This window comes from Ruditapes philippinarum, unplaced genomic scaffold (genome assembly GCF_026571515.1).
Source record: "Ruditapes philippinarum isolate M1 unplaced genomic scaffold, ASM2657151v2 ctg734_1_1_1_1, whole genome shotgun sequence".
Classification (NCBI taxonomy): Eukaryota; Metazoa; Mollusca; class Bivalvia; order Venerida; family Veneridae; genus Ruditapes; species Ruditapes philippinarum.
Window position 1 is genome coordinate 117,055 of NW_026855182.1, and position 21,593 is coordinate 138,647.

General features: G+C 34.6%; 1 protein-coding gene across 1 annotated transcript; it reads left to right on the forward strand.

Annotated features, from left to right (window-relative positions):
- Positions 1–1,536: 1,536 nt before the first annotated feature.
- On the forward strand, positions 1,537–14,635 carry LOC132742333 (nmrA-like family domain-containing protein 1). The gene is made up of 7 exons (XM_060730701.1): positions 1,537–1,972; positions 4,282–4,466; positions 6,737–6,864; positions 8,876–9,020; positions 10,395–10,490; positions 11,249–11,442; positions 12,641–14,635. Exons 1-7 carry the CDS (start codon positions 1,932–1,934, stop codon positions 12,839–12,841), a joined length of 990 nt encoding a protein of 329 aa, XP_060586684.1. The 5' UTR covers positions 1,537–1,931; the 3' UTR covers positions 12,842–14,635.
- The last annotated feature ends 6,958 nt before the right edge of the window (positions 14,636–21,593 follow it).

The window sequence follows — 21,593 nt, forward strand, 5'->3', positions numbered from 1 at the left end:
ATAGAAAAAAACGAATGTCGAGCTGAATGTTGTGCTGAATGTCTAGCCAGCTTCACATCCCAGCACAACATTCAAAAATAGACAAAATACGATTGTCGAGCTGAATGTTGTGCTGAATGTCTAGCCAGCTTCACATCCCAGCACAACATTCAAAAATAGACAAAAAACGAATGTCGAGCTGAATGTTGTGCTGAATGTCTAGCCACCTTCACGTCCCAGCACAACATTCAAAAATGGACAAAAAACGAATGTCGAGCTGAATGTTGTGCTGAATGTCTAGCCAGCTTCACATCCCAGCTCAACATTCAAAAATAGACAAAAAACGAATGTCGAGCTGAATGTTGTGCTGAATGTCTAGCCAGCTTCACATCCCAGCTCGACATTCAAAAATAGACTAAAAATGAGTGTCGAGCTGAATGTTGTGCTGAATGTCTAGCCAGCTCCACATCCCATATCGACATTTCAAAAAAAGGCATGAAAAGAATGTCGAGCTGAATGTTGTGCTGAATGTCTAGCCAGCTTCACATCCCAGCTCGACATTCAAAAAGAATATAAGAAACGAATGTCGAGTTGATTGTTGTGCTGAATGTCTAGCTAGCTTCACATCCCAGCTCAACAGTGATAAATCGAATTTCGAGCTGAATGTTCTGCTGAATGTCTTGCCAGCTTCCCATACAAGCTCAACAGTGATAAATCGAATGTCGAGCTGAATGTTTAATGTCGATCTCTGTGCCAACTTCATGGACTCACTGCCTACCTGGTTGAGCTGACCCGCGACATATGCATCGACTGCCAGAAGAGACAAATAATAAAAGTTTACACATATGATGATGACAATATAATAGATGGCGGGGAAAAAAAGCTTTTTTGTGGAGCAAATGATATGTGAAATCGGCAGGTTCTGCGGTCTGAGGGTTAAATCTTACACGGATTAGAATGTGTGTAACGATTTGATATTAAGGGATTAGTAATACGGACTAGACGAAAATGTTAAGTGTAGATAGAGTCCTTAACCTTACTCTCCGGATCAAACATGAACAAACATTTAAAAAATAGCCTAATTGTTTGGTAGGGAAACGATATAAAGTTTAAATGAAATTATTTAGAATTTATTATCATCGTTTTTCATTACATAGTTTTGAGTTATAATTCCAGCTTGATATTTGGAAATGATTTGAAAAAAATGCGCATTTGAAAACACACGCACGTGACCTTTTTGTGCACATGAACAATTGAATATAACACTCAGCTGATATTAATTGTTCACTCACCAACTTTTCAATTACTTAAAAAATTAAATTTTACTTATTACCGTTACGCGTGATCAAATCAGAGTTGTCTCGCTTAGACCATTATGTTAAAAATCGCAATAACAGCTTATAATTATCTCCCTTGTATTTATCCAATAACTGGAGATTTAATGCTATTAACGAGTACGGGTAGATTTACTTTAGTTAATACCCCGAATACATAAAGACATTATTGATCTATTGGAAATTATATAGGCGTAAAACGCTTTAAACACAGATCTTTATTCACTATAGTTAATCCAGTATGCTTCGGAATGCTCTCTATTTTTGTCGTATTCGCTAGTTACTTCAAAACAGTATATAACAATGCGGGATAAATGTTTGATCAGATATTTTACATATCAAGTTGCATTCCAGACTTATTAAAAGTCCGTACACTTTATATAAGATAATTTACATACAAATTTTGACATAGAATAATTACGATACTGTCCCGTTCGCGTGTAACTGGAAATTGATTTACTGTGCTCTTCGATCGCTTGTTTGACTGACATTTCTGGTGTGGAACGATCGTAGTTCAGGGAGAATTGGATTTTTAAAATCGTTTTGGGACGTTGACACGAGTTATTGAATAAAATGGAATAAAATGTTTAATCAAACTGTATTTCGTTACTATGGGTAATGTTTGGTTGCTACGGACGTAGTCAAGACGACAAATACAGGTAAGAAATTCCTTCACCTTCCAAACTTACAAAATCTAAAATCTAAATGTCAGCCGGTGTATACAGGTATCAGAACCGTCTCCTAGTGCAAAGTGTATACGAATAAACATATACATACTTTCTATTTCCTTTTCAATTTGTGTTTGCTGGTTATAACAGTGGCATATCATCAGTGTGTCAGTACGCAACAGTATGTTGTACTGGTATCTAATAGGGCTGTCTCCGCAATCTTCTGACAACTTCTCTATTAAAAAAAAAACAAAAAAAACATTGTGAAAGAATAACTCGAATTTCGTTAAGCGAATAAAAGTGTCAAGCTTTCTACACGGAACATAATGTGAATAACGGTACACAAAAATTTAGTTCCATATTCAAATGTACATATATTTAAGTTTGACAAGAAACGTCTGACATTGTTTTTTCTTTCTTTCTCCTTTGTGGCTTTAATTTAATCACACTTTACACGTACATGTAAATATACACCAAAACAAAGGTGCTTACTAAATAATAAAAGGCGAAAGGATTTGGCACTAGTTTTAAGAAAAGAACGAGATATAGTATTTTGAAGTACATGTAGTAACACAATCATATAATTGACCCATGTCACGACAAAACCAACATAATGGGTGTGCGACCAGCATGGATCCAGACCAGCCTGCGCATCCGCGCAGTCTGATCAGGATCCATGCTGTTCGCTATCAGTTTCTATACTTGTTATATACTTTGTAAGCGAACAGTATGGATCCTGATCAGACTATGCGGATGCGCAGGCTGGTCTGGATCCATGCTGGTCGCAAACGCACTACGTTGGTTTTGTCATGACGCGTGCAAATTCTTTAAAGGCACATTATGCCTCAGAAACGAATAATTGTCACCCCCCCCCCTTTTTAAACGGACAATCATGAATTTTATATATGTTATCAAATTATATGGTTATCAAAAAGAGAAAATAGTGCTGAATGTGACAGTTATTGTCTTAAATGTAGCAAAATGTAAACAAAGTAGTATTTTGAGTTCCATACAAAAGACTTAATCACTATAACTGTACTCATCACCAAAAGGCAACAGAAGAAAAATAAGGGTTCAGATAATTCATCAATGAGTAACCTTTTGGAAACCATATTGATCAGTACACAAGAAATAAGAAGCTTTTGGGAAATAAAAATTAATTTCTAGGGTATAATGGGCCTTTAATTATGTCAGTACATTTCACATTGGTAGGTATTACGATGAAATAGAAATATCCATGTTTTCGTTATTTACAGCAGTAAACGCATTTACTTAAGTGACAATTCTAAGATTTTTTTCTAAGAAGATGATTGTTTTGCAAGAAAAATGTCAGTGCATATAGTTCACGGTAACAAATAAAGATCGTTGCATAATCGTCTCATATAATATGGCATGCTGTATATCCCCTTGAAAGCTTTTCTCCTATGTGCTTATTGACAGAAAATTTTCGCATTCTGTCTCTATCGTAGCATGTATATTGTCATAATAATCTGTCTAAGAGCTTTATGTTTATATTCCGAGCCACTGACACGTGCAGACTGGTACAAAATAGCCAGTCCCCATCCAGACATGTTCGTTCAATTAAATACCCAATTAGTGTCCCACAAAAAATCTAATATTTTGTATAGTCTTTAACAGCAATGTTCTTTTTATTGCACGTGTGAATTGTGTTAAATGTATAGAATAGATAGTGGGTTATCAATAATCATATTGCACGTGAAACAGATATTCTATATACTAGTACATTTAATGTTCCTGTGACTCAAACACATGAAGTGTTTGCATTAGTTTATTTCTAGTTACATATTATATTAACAATGGAATCTATGGAACGATTTCTTCACATTTGTTCAAGGTACGCTTAGTTACTTTACGACAGGTGTAAATCAAATCATACAGAAATGTTCCGGTGTCTTTCTTTTATGATTAATCAAAGCGGTTTTGTAACTACTTATAAATAGAAAATTTTAAAAATTTATTTGTACAAAATTATTTGTAGAAAGCAACAGCCAAACTATTCACTTTAAATAGCGACTTTTCAGCTGTATTGGTGGAGGGAAACACGTTGGACACCTGAGTAGAACCTCATTAACGTCCTTAAGTTAGGTGGACAGCGCCCTCACATGAGGAAAATTCCATAGAAGCTGACGGGATTCGAACCACAGCGGTGAGGGAGGGAGTAATTTGAAAACACTGCCGATTTAAGCTTTGTTTAACTAATTCAAGGTGTGTCTTTAATGGTTCGGGTAATTACATTATGCTTATTTACGAAAAACAAAATCAATTTCTATATATTACAGGATGGGTTGTGGGTCAAGCAAAGAGTTCCCGGATGACGAGCCAAGAACCGTTGTCGTGTTCGGGGCGACTGGACAACTTGGTGGGTCTGTGGCTCGAGCCTTATTAGAAGATCCATTACGGTTTAGAGTTCGAGCCGTGACAAGACGTCCCTCGAGCGAAAAAGCAAGAAAGTTGGCGGAAGAAGGTTAGTATTTAACATTCTGTCAACGTTATGGTAAATGCGTGTTCTCCCTGTTCCACCCACACCATATTCTTGTCGTGTTTCCGGGTAATATCATTTTTAAGAATTGGTTTAAATTTTGAGGGGCATGTTTTGTCTTTTTCATTATGAATCTCTCTCAAATAAGTATATTCTGAAAATGACACAAATTTGCACTCTTCACCAGGGACAAAATATAGCGTTCATTTGCCGAAAGCAGTGTCTTTTGCATTCTTTTTTTCGTCCAATATGACTGTTTTAGAGTTTCAAGTTTTGAAGTAATGAAGTAATATCTGACAAGAAAGTGGAATTCTTGCTAGCACAATAATTTTATTTGAGGTATAAAATATATAAACCACAGAACAACATCCTTTGTGGGATAGAGACTTTGGTTGTTGCTAAGATATGTTGCTTTATAGAGAATAGACTTATTCTGATGTCTTACTTTTTGAAGAATTGAAACTCTTGTTTAAGAAAGATTATTGGTCTGTAGATGGCCAATATATAAAGGTTGCACTGTAGACATTTTTGAAAATAAGATAGCTCAAGATTACGTTTCGGTCCTCATTCAGTATAAACGTGTTAATATGCTAATAACTATACATTAAATATTCATAAGTTTTAATATATAGTGCCCTTAAGACAGACGTGTAATTATTTGCTAATTTGTTTACAAATACATAGCAACAGAAAAGTAAGTTATGATCATTGACATAAACTCGTGGCAGATGTCACGTGAATGAGATATGGTGCCCATTTTCCAGTATGATTGTAATAATAATAATGATAATAATAATAATAATGATGATGATGATGATGATGATGATGATGATGATGATGATGATGATAACTTAATAACAATTATTATCATTATTTCATTACATATCATTATTTTAATCATTATTATTATTATTATTATTATTATTATTATTATTATTTTTATTATTGCGTTTTGGAAACATATAAAATGTCTTTTAACAACCTTAACTGTGTTCGTCAACAACAAAATTGTAAAGATCTATTTTTTTCTACTTGTTTTGCTAAAATATTTTTATTAACTGCATCTTTATAGTATATTTAAACTGTATGACTATAAATTGTATGTAAAATTCAAGTTGAATGAAATATATAATTATATTACATTATATTGGTAAGATAGGGAATAACGATTGATTTGTCGTCTGCTAAAAAATCAAACCGTCACTGCAGCGTTTATATGTTTGCATGAAAAACAACGTCAATGTGTTACAAGCATTACGTTGTGAACATATATGTTATAACATTGAAATTTTATAATGACATTATGCCATTCATATTTGTTAGGCGATTCAAAACGCTGCGATTCATTCCGTTGAATCCAAAATCTACTGTGGTCCGAGGCCTGAAACAACATTTGTGATTTGTGGCCAGGTTTTCGAACTTGCAAGTGTTCAAGTCATACAAAAGATGAATTTTGATGCTAAAATACATTTTTAAAAAGAAAACCAGTTATTTAAAATCCCTTACAGCTACTTTAACTATGACATCCTCGCTGTGACCTCAATTTGTGTGGTGTGCTACCTAATATACACCCATGTCCACAATGAACACAATAAGATAGCACTATAAGACCTAAATACCCCAGTTGGTAATTAACCTATTTGTTTGTTTTTCCCGGAAAGGATATGCACTAAGAAGAACTTTGTAACTCTTGCAAAGAAAGAGAATCAAAGCATTCAAGAAGACCCAACGGTAAACAAAAAGACAAAAGTAGTTATTACACTCATTCAATATGTATACCCAGTAATCAGTTCCTAATAATGTGTTTAATTATGGATATTCTTTCCTGCAATTCTTCCCGTAGGACCACTGTGCCATATACAAAAACAAACCTTGAATTTCCATTATTTATGTTTTCACAGATTCATGATATCTTAATAATTATTACACCGTCCCATTTCATATCTTTGATTAAGCATACTACGATTTTCTATCTTTGATTAATAAATGCCATATTTTATAATAGTTGATTAATCATTTTTCCATTTCATATCTTTACAAAAACATTGGCCTTTTTAAATCTTTAATTAACTTTTTTCATAGTTTTACATAATCATCAGCCCATTTTAATGCATTCTTTCATTTCATATCTTTAATTGGGTACATATTTTAACATTTGAATTGCCCCCACTTTAATATCTGTCCCGTTTTTAACTCAATATCGTCCCATTTCGTGTTTTGATTTAACATCGTCCCTTTTTGTATCTTCCCTACAGGAGCTGTCATCGTCACAGCCAACCAGAATGACATCGCGAGTTTAGAAAAGGCGCTAGATGGCGCTGATTCCATGTTCCTTACCACTCATTATTGGGAAGACAAGAACAAGGAGAAAGAAATTGTCAGGGTATGTTTAATTACACATATGTATTACATATTATACATGTATATTACCTATACACATGTATTACATACACATATGTATAACCTACACACATATATTACATACACATATATATTACATATTATAAATGTATATTACCTATACACATGTATTACATACACATATGTATTACATACACACATATATAACCTACACACATGCATATATCACACATATGTATTACATACACGCATATATTACATGCACATACGTATTACATACACAATATAATACCTATACACATGTATTACATACAAACATGTATTACATACACATATGTATTACCTTCAAACATGTATTATACCTTAATTCGTTACAAGATTACCTGTCAATTGGGTGCTCTCATGAAATGGGAAATAAATATGTCACAGAAACTACTTCAAGATGTCAGCACAATTCCATCGTGGATTTGGCGAACGTTGTTAGACACGGATTTTTTCCCTATATCTATTGGCTTTAAATAACGGATTAACGAATTTGTAGTTATATAGCGTTTGTGGAGACAGATTAACAGATTTATAACAATAATGCTGATTATGATACAGAGTCCCAGTGTTTGTGATCTGCTGTTATTTAAAGACGCAACCGGAAACACATAGAGGCGACTAGGGGCCGTGAGAGTTGTTGCACACATTTGATGTATCAATACAATCCGAGTCTGCAATTTATATATACTTTTCATTGCTTCCACAGAATCTCTCATTTATCAGCTTTATCCCAGTGGGTTGTTTTTTTATATAGAGGATAATGCAACTTTTATAGATTTTTTCCCTTTGATACAACTGGTCTTTTTACAAACACATTTTAAAGGTATGGGAACGTGAGTTTACAGTCTGTTCCGAAAAAAAGTTTTATAATTTTTTTTATCTATTGTGACTGATTTGGTGCACTTTGCGCGTTGCTTTGTCGATAGCGACAACACAACCTACATCGTTATTGCCTTTTCGGCGCGTTTTCGCACTGTCGTCTTGTTGTCATGTCGCTAGCGAAGCACGCAAACGGCGCGGTGTCGTTCGGCGCGTTGTCGCGATGTCGCCCTATCGCTTGGCTTATACATATATACAAATAGCCAATCCTTCGATTTGAGCCGAGCGACAATGTGACAATCGTGAAAACACGCCGCACGACAACGTGCTTGGCGGGCATCGTTAGCGACAGTACGAAAAGACAAAAGTCCGACAACGCTCCGTTTGACGCTTTGTCGTGCTGTCGCTAGCGACAACACGACGCAAAAAAGTAATCCAAATCAGCCAACATCCGACGGAGGATCGAACTTGCGGTCAAGCTGTGTTACCACTCGATCGGAATGATTTTGTTAGTCTATTTATTTACTCAAAAACACGGGAAATGACGAAATATACCGGATTTTAACGAGCTCATATTTTTACAGCAACGTTTTATTTACAATCCATTAAATATTGCTCAAAGTGTATTTTCATTTGTATTTTTTGAATTATTATGATAATATATATGTTATATTCATAATGCATTACAAGTCTGATTGTGATCAATAGGTATGCCAGTATATCTATGAATTACGTTAATTTAAGTAATATTACGGGTCTCACTTCTGAAAAACTACGGTGTCCCGTTAAACCATCGCGACACACATATAACTCGAACACGAAAATACGAAAATGCGATGGTGAAAAGTTGATATAACGAAACCACGAAGGTGAAAAGCCGAAGGTATGATCATGAAAAGACGAAAGTACGGTGATAAAAAGTCGAAAATGGTAAAACCCGATATAATTTCGTGTTTTCACCATCGTACTTTCAACGTTTTACCATCGAGTTTCTTCTTCTTCTTTATTTCGACTTTTCATCATCGTACATTCGACTTTTCAACATCGTATTTTCGTCACAGCAATTTATTATTTTACCTCTTTTAAAACAATTGTACCCGTCCACTGTGTTACTTTAGTCTCTAATCAAGACTTGTGTGAATTTACGTCTATCTTTTAATATTTTACAGGGTCTAAATGCAATTGACGCGGCAGTTCATAAAGGTCTAACACATATTGTGTTTAATGGGTCAGAAAATGTCCGTAAAACTATCGGTAAAGATTGTGGTCATCTCGACAGCAAGGCTGCTATAGAAGAGTACCTTAGAGAAGTTGGTAGGTGCTCAAATTATTGAATGAGCCGCGTCATGACAAAGCCAACATAATGGGTTTGCGACCAGCATGGATCCAGACCAGCCTGCGCATCCGCGCAGTCTGATCAGGATCCATGCTGTTCGCTTTCAAACCCTATAACAAGTAGAGAAACTGATAGCGAACAGCATGGATCCTGATCAGACTGCGCGGATGCGCAGGCTGGTCTGGATCCATGCTGATCGCAAACCCACTATGTTGATTTTGTTGTGACACGGCTCAAATCTCTGTGTGTATTTGAGTTTATTTATACTCGCCACCGGTTGCCCAAAATGGGCGAGTCTTCCAGAAGAGTATTAGATATTTACGACTGCAAGATAGAGGTACAGAAAGATTCCCCAATTTTCCAGAAGCTTCTCCTGGGTTCTTTAGCGTGTCAGGTGTTTAAGCTCCCATACACGGGTCTGCAATTGAAAGTCTCACCCGAAAGACTGTTAAGTAGGTTTTGTTGGCCAGCCCGGGTTGGTACAGTGAAATGGCAGACGTGCATTTTATTCTACTACAACTGTACAACATAACAATATCTGAAACATTTCAAGACCGAAGTTGCTATAATAGGTGTAAAATATAATATACATGAAGAATACACCATATCAGCATAATTGACATTTAAATAATTTATATCATGAATGTATTTTAAATAAGAAACAAGAATACAGCATGCATGCATTTTATAAACCAGCCATATCAACCAAAAATATATTAATGTACCAGTCAATTTTAACCGATATCGGGGATTTAGAGTTTAGAACTTAGAGCTTTGTATTTTCAAGGCCCTGTCCCCTTTTCATCGCCTTAAGTTATCCTTACGTTTTAGTTATCCTTACGTGTGTGCGATGTGACCGCTGTCCCCTGCACTAACTCACTAAACTGGAGTGAGACCGGGATTGAAAATTTTTGTTTGTTTTGGGTTTTACGTCACATCGACACAGTATAGGTCATATCGCGACGTTCCAGCTTTACTGGTGGAGGAAGACCTCAGGTGCCCTTCCGTGCATTATTTCAGGCACGAACGGGCACCTGAGTAGAACCACCGACGTTCCGTAAGCTAGCTGGATAGCTTCCTCACAAAATAATAGAATCCAAAGTCCCTGTCTGGATTCGAACCCACAGCGGTGAGGGGCAAGTGATTTGAAGTCAACGACCTTAACCACTCGGCCACGGACGCCCCAGGGGGGGGGGGGGGGTGAAAATAACCGGTGCATATATATACAATGGAAAACGTCTGATCAATATTCTTTATTTTGGTCCTTAAAATATATTATATGTACATGACTATGTTTTTATTTGATTTCTATTTTACTAAGTATTTTTCTTCTTTTCCTAATTTCTTTTCAGGCGTCAACTATACGATTATTAGATTACCATTTTGGTATGAGAATTTTACTACAGTGTTTCGACCACACAAAGTAAAACACGGAGTGTATGCAATACGTAAGTAGCAATCACATAACAAAACTATATGTATTTCAAACATGCATCGAACTATATTATTAAGAAAGTTTCGTGTTTGTTTATAGATATCAAAATATTTGGTCCTTGACGTTTTGGAGATTTTCTGATTGTTAAGCGGTGTATGCTTGTCAGATATTTGCCTCTTTAATAGATATTTCGAAGTTAAAAAAGAACACATAAAAAAATCCCAAAAGCATGTGTGCGCGAGTTTCACCACTGATATCGCACGGAACTACTTTTTGCAGAACTTTTGCACAATCGCTTCAATTATTACGCATTGAATTCTTTTCTTTGTTCTGTATTTTTTTATTTTATTTATTTATTTATTGCATTTATTAACTCTTTCGCTGGTTTGAGTCTTAACGGCTCTATAAAGATCACAAAGAAAGCCTGAGGACTACACAATACCCCTCTGTAATATTTTCATTATATTTGAGTCGCGTCACGACAAAACCAACATAGTGCGTTTGCGACCAGCATGGATCCAGACCAGCAGGATCCAATGCTGTTCGCTTACAAACCATATTTCAAGTAGAGAAACTAATAGCGAACAGTATGGATCCTGATCAGACTGCGCGGATGTGCTGGCTGGTCTGGATCCATGCTGGTCGCAAATGCAGTACGTTGGTTTTGTCATGGCGGGGCTCAATTGTTATAGAGGCCATTCTTTCTATAAATAAATGCGGACCGGGTCTATTGTGAAACTAGTTAAAAATGATTTATTTATTTATTTTTAGCAATACCCATGGAAGATATGCCTTTAGACATGATCTCAGTGACAGACGTAGGACAATGTGTGATGAAACTATTTTATAGACCTAGATATTATTCTAGAAAAACTTTATCATTTGGTGGTGACCGACTTACCACTGAGGAAATGGCGCATGCGCTGTCGAGAAACATATTTAATAAGAAATTCGTACACCCTAAGGTAAAATGGTCTTTTTCTTTAAATCGTTGGTATCTAATGTATATTTTGTATTCTTATTTGAACTTGCAAATATATGTTTATATGTAATGAAGAAATCAATTAATGTTTTCATAAAAAGTATACTTGAGAATGCCACCTGCCATTCTCTTACAGAATTGTCAACTACATTTTAAAGTACCTTACCCATCACCTTACATCCACTTACACTGGACATTCCCTTACATATCGCCTGACATTCCCTTATCCGAAATTTACTTACACATCAACTGACATACATTTACATCAACTGTAATTTCAATACATGTACATGTAACCTGACATGCCATTCTCTTGAATTTTATCTGACATTTCTTGACATTTAATTACATATCGCTTAAAATAATTTTAAAAGTAGCCTAATATTCACTTACATGTCAACTGACATTCAGCATACACGTCAACTGACATTCAACATACATGTCAACTGACATTCAACATACACGTCAACTGACATTCAACATACATGTCAGCTGACATTCAGCATACATGTCAACTGACATTCAACATACATGTCAACTGACATTCAACATACACGTTAACTGACATTCAACATACATGTCAGCTGACATTCACACACACACATCACGTGTCATTTACTAACATATGTACTGACATTTTCATTTCATGTCAACTCTTATTCTCTTATTCCATTCGCTTAACATTCACTTAAACATCATCTGACATTCCCTTACACGATGCCTGGCATTACTTTACACGCCATCTGACATTGTCTAACATGCAACTTAATATTCCAATTTAAAGATATTTTCGCTTTTATTATCTCTTAGCGACAATAAGTTAAGAAAGGAGAAAAGAGACAATTCTTACAGAGACTTATAATCAAGAAATCATTTTGGCAAGATTTTAAAATGCATGCATACAGTTTTAACATGCATGTATAAAATGGTAACAGTTTTTTCGAACAAACGATAAGATTATATAAAAAAAAGAAAATCAAACAATCAGTTCCTTAAAATATTCATGTAGACGTTGGAGAAGGTGAACTTTTTAAGGCGGCAATTTTCATGTAATTTTATTGTTTTCATCGCTCGTCTTACAATTGTTGATTATACAATGTCATTGTCATTCGTTTTTAAAATGACACACTTTTGCTGACATGCGGTATATCTAAAAGTCACCATTGTATTTTGTATTTTAGCTCAGGATAAAAGATTTTGAACAATTCGATTTCCCGGGTTCACAAGAATTGGCCGCCATGTTCGAATTTTACCAAAAGGCACAGATAACACGTGATATAAAATTGACTAAAAGATTAAACCCGGAATATCAAACGTTTGAAAAATGGCTTGAGGAAGAAGCTGAATCTGTTGAAAATGCATTGAAAGAACAAGATCAGTGACGTTTGCAAGTCACGTGAGTGATAAAACAGGAAATGCGATAACACGTGATGATAGAGGGGCAGTTAGTACAAACGAACGCCTTCACGGAGTTGTCGTTACTTTCTAACCTTATTCAAAGGGAGACAACTCTGCACACCAGGTCGACGGAAAATGAACGAGAGTCACGTGTCACGCTACATTCTTGTTATACTGCATTTACATAATTGTCGAAATCAAATAATTTTTTAATCGTTATCATTTTTGTATATATGTTTGTAAAGACATTTTTACTAGTTTTTAATGCTCAAGTGTAGCGAGGAAGAAAAGTGATATGCAGTTGAAAGATGGAAATTACTGTTGACATAGATCCAGTAAATATGATTTGAAGAGTACAGTGTAACTCCTGAAAACCTAACACCTGTAGGACCGGACAAGTATAATACAAAGCATTCCTGAAAATGTATATGTATACACTGTCCTTTTTTTAAAATCTTTATCATCAAACATTCACAGAAATAGTCCTCAGATGGAGGTATTTTTACCAACACAGCTCTTCGTTGCGTAAATGGCGCACATGTGTCTCTTTTAAGGTTTCATGATAACCACGTTATGAATTTAAAATTCTAGTTTTACACCATTTTTATTGTTTAATATTAAGCTCTACTTAAGCCTGTGCTAGGGGCATGAGGGATAGATTGCATTAACCACTGCCATGATTGAACAGGCTTACAAGTTGTTGTTGTTGCTGTTGTTATTTTTATTTTTCGTTCAGCTTTACCTTGAAGTTGCTGAGTACTTAAAAGAAGTTCAAAGGTCAAGAGATTAAAACATGTTCTTACATCGTTCACTGCATATCACTTTCTCTTCAAATGCAAGACAATCGTTTTCATATTTTTATTTATATGTTTTTGTTTGTTTTTCATTTTAACTTCAATGGGAGAAAGTGCTAATTTGAAAAAAATTTAAAAGTTTTACTCAAATATGCGATGCCTATTTATAGGAAGTGACTATAGTAATGAAATTACTACAGGTATTATTAAAGAATATCATGTTTATTTATAATAAAGTCAGATCCCAATAAACAACGTGGTCATCAAAGACGGGGTTTGACAGTATCGTTTATTTATTCTCTTTTTAATAACATAAATTGAAAATTGAGGCATTTTCAAAGGCACCCTTTTCGGAAAGATTACTGTCTCTTTAAGGTGAAAAAGTTTCTTAGTACGTAATTCAGATAAGGGTGGTTATTTGTATAAAAAAATAATTAAGGATGGTCGGTTAAGTCAGATGTAATAGCAATATCAATATGGCATTTAAGTACAGGTTTTACTGTATTATTATAAAAATTCCTATAATTTATGCAATAACGATTGTTTTAGTCAAACTGTGATACCTACTGTTGCTTCAATATATATGCTTGCTTTCATTCCTTAATCCAACAATTTAACGAACATATACATGTATATGATTTACATCATATGATTGATTTTTTTATTGATTTAACATTAATAAAACAAGATTTGAGCCGCGTCACGACAAAACCAACATAATGGGTTTGCGACCAGCATAGATCCAGACCAGCCTGCGCATCCGCGCAGTCTGATCAGGATCCATGCTGTTCGCTATCAGTTTCTTTACTTGTTATAGGGTCTGTAAGCGAACAGCATGGATCCTGATCAGACTGCGCGGATGCGCAGGCTGGTCTGGATCTATGCTGGTCGCAAACCCATTATGTTGGTTTTGTCGTGACACGGCTCATTTGCTTTCTCTTTGTTATTATTGCAAAGATTGGTTGTTATTTTATAAACTTTGCCGAAAGACTGTTTTTGTTATTAGTTTTATTTTATCCATTTACATTGAATGATTTTGCATGGTAAACTCAGACGTGTTTTTATGGCTCTCGACAGATCTATATTAATCTGCCGTATGCTCAGACACCATGATTCACGGCGTTTAATAAGGGTTCATCTGCACTTTTCGGCACAATAAGTGCGAGCCCCCGACATTCTATAAGTCTATACCACTATGCACCTTCACTAGACGTTTTGTCTTAACAACGAATTTGAAAAAAAAAGTATCTGAACTCTGTGAGTTCACTGTATCTTATGCTTTGTAATGCTACCGTCGGGCACCTGCAAGTGGGGCAACTAGTTCCCTGCGGTCTCCAGACCGCAGGGTACTGGTACGCGTTTAACTTTTGAGGCATGGTGGAGCACGTGACCTGTTTTCGGTACATGGAGGAGCATGTGATCTGTAAACCGTACATGATTGGTTAATTGACCTTTCCGAAAACCTAGCTAAATACCGTTTGCCGTTACGTTACGGATTTACCTGTAGGGAATTAGTCCGAATTACAACTTATTAAGAACAAAAAACTATTACGTGATATTTCTAATTTTCTATAATTATTTTACCGTTTAAGGTGGAAAAACTTGAATGATGTGTTTGAAAATTATCAATGTTTCTTTAATATCTATCTCAAATTTTACAAACAATAAATTGTTTACACTGAAAATTTACGAAATTAAAATATTCGTAGGGGCATCTGCCATAATAAATAGAGATATTTTCTGCGTAAACTTGTGTGTTTACTTTATTTAATTTTTGCTCGGAATTATTCATAAAATGGCAGGCCTATTTAATCATTTTCATTAAAAAAAGAAATAATTGTTTTATGTTCGACTTCTCCCGGGTCTTCAACGGTCACCAGTTTCCAAAGACCTTCTTCTATATTGATCGTTTATTCAATTGTCAACTATATTCCTGATACAAACGTTTATTTATTCCCACCCCCCAAATAATGTTGAAAATAGTTAAATGAAATATCTTTATATCATTAAAATGTTCACCGCAGGAAACCATTTTACTTGTACTTATATTTGTTTGTCTAGACATTACGTGGCTGGAAATCGATTAAAAAATATCCCAGCCCTTCTCCCTGAGAAAATAAATGCCCCCGCCCCTGTTTCTAGTGTCAGTATCAGTGCAGACCGAATGTTTTGTGAATGGTCGATAGATAACCAGTTGACAATTGAAAAATAAATCTTTACTTCTTATAGTCTTTGATAGACAAATATCTTTCCTTAGTGGTTTGAATAAATTCTGACTCCAACTATTTTAAAATTCGGGTGTAAAATTTACCATGTCTAGGAACATAGGAACATACCAAGATACCACAGCTAAACATTATCAGATTCTGATTCTTCATGGATCTCGGACATCACTGAATCATGGTAAATATGACACTTTCCGTGTATCTCGGCGGAGATACAAGTCTAAGTTATCGACGGAGTTACTAATCTACAATGATAAAAAGGTCTCTTCCCATGGTTTTGGATAGATATACCAGCGAGTCATGGTCATTATGTCACTTTCTATAATCCTCGGCGTAGATACCAGTGAAGCATGGTATATATGTCATTGACCATGGTACACGACGGACAAACTTTATAGTTAACCATGGTAAATAGGTATTTTTTTTCATGTTTTCATGAAAATAGGCTACTGTGGTAAACAGTTCACTTTTAATGGTTCTCAAAAGAGATAATATCCAACCATGAAAAATATTTCACCTGCCATGGTTCTCAAAAGATACTGCCCAACCATGGAAAATATTTCACCTTCCATGGTTCTTATAAGATACTACCCAACCATGAAAAATATTTCACCTTCCATGGTTCTCGGCAGATATATCAGTCCACCATGTAACATTGCCATATATTTCTTGACAGAATCAAGTGTACTTTGTAATACAAAGTATCAGGGGAGGAATGTTCGGTAATATTTGGGAACAGCATTTGTCACAAATAAGGCGGATAGTTATTAAGATCAACAGCAGCAGGTCACCGGACATAACAATCGCAACTTTTCGGCCATTTCCGTCAGTCTTCGGATAAGGTTATTAGAGATAATAGCCGAGGATGTTCCGATTGTGGACATAAATAAAATAAGCATCTTTTGCCGCTTCTATCAATAAAAACAATTGACGTTTAAAAGGGGGAACTATACTTTTTCTTAATAATAATAATAATAATGATGATGATGATGATGATGATGATGATGATGATGATGATGATGATGATGATGATGATGGTGATGATGATGATGATGATGATGATGATGATGATGATGATGATGATGATGATGATGATGAGGACGACGACGACGACGACGATGATGATGATGATGATGGTGGTGATGATGATGATGATAATAATAATAATAATAATAATAATAATAAACACGGTAACACGTGAAGAAATAGATGTCTTGTTTACAATATGGACTTCAAATAAACAAGACAAAGAAATCAACAAATATGTACACACATATACAACATAAAGACAAAAAACATTTAAATCGACAAAGACATGCATTCATCAGATTCATTTTAAGTTGTATATCAAGTAAATATGTTTTCATATTTCTTTTTAAAACACAAAGAGACAAATGTTCTTTAATATATAAATGTAAATTATTCCATACTTGCATAGCTTTATTTCTAAAGGTTCTTCTAACATATTTTGTTTTAGGTCTTAAATGTTTTATGTATCTACGTATAAGTAGTTGATCTTAGTGTATACGTTTCATTTTTCGAGAACACTAGGATATCTGAAATGTAGGAAGTAGCCAATCCTTGTATAGAGTTAAATACTAATTATTCAGAATGGTACGTGCATCTATTTTCAAAAGTTAACCAGTTTAATTTAAGGAAAAGTTATACAGATAGCGTTTTGACTGGTTTTACACAATATAAATTTTGCTGCGCGTTTCTACAGTTTATTTACTTTTTTCAAATTCACCTTTGAATCCGTATTCAAATTTAATATTTGAACCCGTTCAACTTAAAGTTCAGACTTGTTTTCAATCTTATCGGCCTCTAAATGACCATTTAAATTTCAAAATTCGAAACTGGCGGAGAAATTACATTAAATAACAATTATATACGTTAAACTGATTAATCCACTTTTCGTTAGATTTTAATCTTTCACTTTAAAATCTTGTGTGTGAACAATACAATAAAAGGTCAACAATAGCCGCTAAAAACATGTCCGTGCAATAAAGGCCTGGTCAAACCTTTTGACAATAGTGTTTATTTGTATAGGTAACAAGTTTGAACGCATGTTATCACAAGTTGTCACTAATTTAAGGGCAGTCCAAATAGATATAAATAAATTAAATGTATCATCCATATCATCACTTGAAACGTTACGTGCTCTTATACGTTTTCGGTATCTATATCGTTTAGAGATCTTAAAAAGTAATTCATGAAGTAAGAAATAGAGATTGACTCATAGAAGGGAACTGGGATCGCTATTGAAACTACAGAGGGGTACTTTGTTAAGGGACTATTTATTACCTAGTTTACACTTACAGTTAAAATATGCTTTCGTATTTGATTGATGAGGGAATAGGAAACGATTGGTCGATTCTAGACGTGTGTTCATTTGGTTATCCTGTACTGGATTTTACTTCAGCAGAATCGTGTGAAAATCGTGCAATATCGAACAGTTCTATATTTAGATCATGGATTGAATGTGAAGGCTGCGAATCAACCCTGGAATTTCCGAAACAGCCTCATTTCTGCGAAGGAGGATTCGCTACAACACTGAATGTGCAACTTTTAAACTTTTATCCAGAGTGCTCTCGATGTTATTGTGTTCTTGCGCACCCGTGTCAACCACACAGGTGCCCGGATATGGTTTACGACTCAAAGAACGATTTTGATTGGATAGAATGTGAGTTATGCGCATGCGTGTTAGATTATTCCCGCCAAAAGCACAGATGTCCTGAAAATGACAATGGTTTTGCAGAAGCAAGTTCGGATGAGGATGAGGAAAGTGAATTTCAGTTAAGAAGACAACGATTATAGAGTGACGTCACGTTTGAGTGAGACACCGTCTGTGTTCATTCTTTTCACGAGCCATTCTGAAGACATTATAATGTACAATGTACATGTGTTTCTCCGACAGTCTATATGGTATTTTGGCAATTAATATAAATCTCAGGCGTGTTTAAAATGCATAGGTGAAAAAAGACATTTAAAGACATTTATTATTTGGGAAAAAATTTGTCGTTAATATTTATTTCAAAATAACTTACTTGAAAACTGTTACATTTTTTTACTATCTGAGATCTTAGGTATTTAGTTATTTTTGCAATTACTTTTAAACTACAGTGTATTAGTATTAAAAATGAACAAATATGAACAGTTCAATAATATCCGTGCGTTTTATACAATTTCAAGTTATCACATGATATTTATATTATTGCAGGTATTTATTTATCTATTTATTGATTACACATATATTTATGACAATGTTACTTGTCTGCGTATTATTTACAATAATCTATTAAAATGTATTTTAGATATTAAATTTCGTGTTATTTTGTTAATAAATGACCCACGAATTTCTGAAACGAAAGTATTTGAATGGAGAATTTTTATATGCAAAGCGCCCTTTCCCACCAGTCAAAATATACAAAAAATAACTTATTCAGTGGCAGATTACTGAAGGTCGTAGAAAATGAATTTTTTTTTTGGACTACTTGTTTGGTAACAATTGTAAAATTTACATATTACCCGGTTGTTCTAAGGTGAGCTTGGTATATACACGAACATGTACTTTAAAACTGAACACTGAACATAGTTGAGAGGAATTGTAACAACCGTCACGTTTGTTTCACAATTAAGCTAAAAATAAAAAATGGTTTTAAGCCAAAAACAATAGCACATGTTTTAAAGCTGCATGCCTCCAGAGGAGCCAAAATTTTCAAGAAATCCAACCTTAAGAAAACTGTACTAAGATTTTGTGAAAATTTCACAATTCAAGAACTAATTTACATGTTTTATCACACACCCGTGCCGATTTTGCGACTCCGTAAATATGGTATTGCACGGCCGTGCATATATTTTGACGTGACGTCATTAGCGTTATACAAGCATAGTGTAAAGACGCGCTAAATGTTAGCGTTAAACTATAGGCGCGTCAATGAAAAATGACTCTTATTTCACTTCAAACGGTCTTTATTTGGGTATGTGATAAATAGAATATTAAATTCGTGTAAGTTCATTACTGAATTTATTGCACTCGTTGAATAAAATAATATAATGCTCGCCAGAGGCTCGCATAATATAATTTTATTCAACTCGTGCAATAAATTCAGTATTGAACTTACACTCATTTAATATCCTCTATATATTCAATTATTGACTGATTTTACTGTATTCATCACTATAATTGAGCCGCGTCATGACAAAACCAACATAATGGGTTTGCGACCAGCATGGATTCAGACCATCCGCCCAGTCTGATCAGGATCCATGCTGTTCGCTATTAGTTTCTCTACTTGTAGTAGGGTTAGTAAGCGAACAGCATGGATCCTGATCAAACTGCGCGGATGCGCAGGCTGGTCTTTTTGCTGGTCGCAAACGCACTATGTTGGTTTTGTCGTGACGCGGCTCATATTTTTTAATGCGTGACTAACGTGATAAGGGCTATTTGCGCATATTCGGATATTTATTGGTAGATCTAAGTGTCGTCTGCAATGTGTAAATTACTTTCTTTGTTCACTTGACAATATATAACATTTTGATACATTTTTCGTGAATGTCCATGAAAATAAGTATGAATTTTGAGTCATGCTGTTCTAAAGAGAGTTTGATAACATTTTAGGAAAAACGATTGAATGCTATTACCTGTTATACCAAGAACTTGTTTTTTTTCTGTCTGCATACCTTCTAGGGGGTTCCATTACTTACGTAAACATACGCTGTAAATTAAATCAAGATAGATCGATTGAGAATGATTGATATAACTTCAATATCTCTACGCAATTCGATTATATAATTTTATCTAATCTTGAATACAAACGTGTGAAAAGCATAACGTTTCTAAAAGCAGTGCAAACGATATTAAGAAGTTTTCCTATCACATTTAACGTCGATTGATCATATTTTATACAGATATAGAAACGTCTGGATAACCTTATAACCCGAGTCTAGTCTGGGAAAAATGATGTTTTAAAATCAAAGAATTCCCCCTAAAAGCCGCCTTGTCAAGATTGGAGGTTTAGCGAATGATTGAGCGTCATTTGGTTATTAATATATCATATCGATACATAGGATCAAGGTTTGTTACAGTGTACTTGTAAAGAAACAAACTTTGTAAATATTGTGTTCGACTTTATAAAATACACAGGGGTCTGAATTTGTGTGTCGATATTTTAAAGATATATTGCCCTAAGATCAGTGTGATCCAATATCGGTTTAACAGACAATAAATAACCCGTCTTTTAGATTATATAGTTATATTTTATTATTTTCTTACATTTAATGTATATGCATTAGGAATACCTTCGTGAAAACTTGGCGGTTTTTTTTTTAGTGGATTTCTATAACTTTTTTTTACGATCAGATAGAGATTTAAACAAAGGTTATCGGCATTTAAAAAAAAGATCTCGATACATCCATCGATTATCGACAACTTGTTACTAGAGTTGTCAAAAATATAGCATTATCATCATTATCATCGACAGTAACATCGATAAAAAATATCGAAATGAACATCAATAAAGATCAAATTATCGTGAAAATGATCAAAAGCTGCAGAAACAACAACAACAAAAACTTCTTCTGACTACTGATAGTATGTCCATTATGTATAGATATTACAAATGGGACACGGCAGGCCAGGTGGATGCTATTTTTTTGATGTGTGAAATGACACGATAATGTGAAATTGTAGGAAGTTTAGAAAACAATCAAATACA

Excerpts from the sequence above, each read along its gene's own strand:
- LOC132742333 (XM_060730701.1), top strand. The coding sequence starts at position 1,932 with ATGTTTGGTTGCTACGGACGTAGTCAAGACGACAAATACAG. Across the intron at positions 4,467-6,736 it reads AAGAAAGTTGGCGGAAGAAG|GAGCTGTCATCGTCACAGCC; the intron begins GTTAGTATTTAA and ends TCTTCCCTACAG. Across the intron at positions 11,443-12,640 it reads AGAAATTCGTACACCCTAAG|CTCAGGATAAAAGATTTTGA; the intron begins GTAAAATGGTCT and ends TTTGTATTTTAG.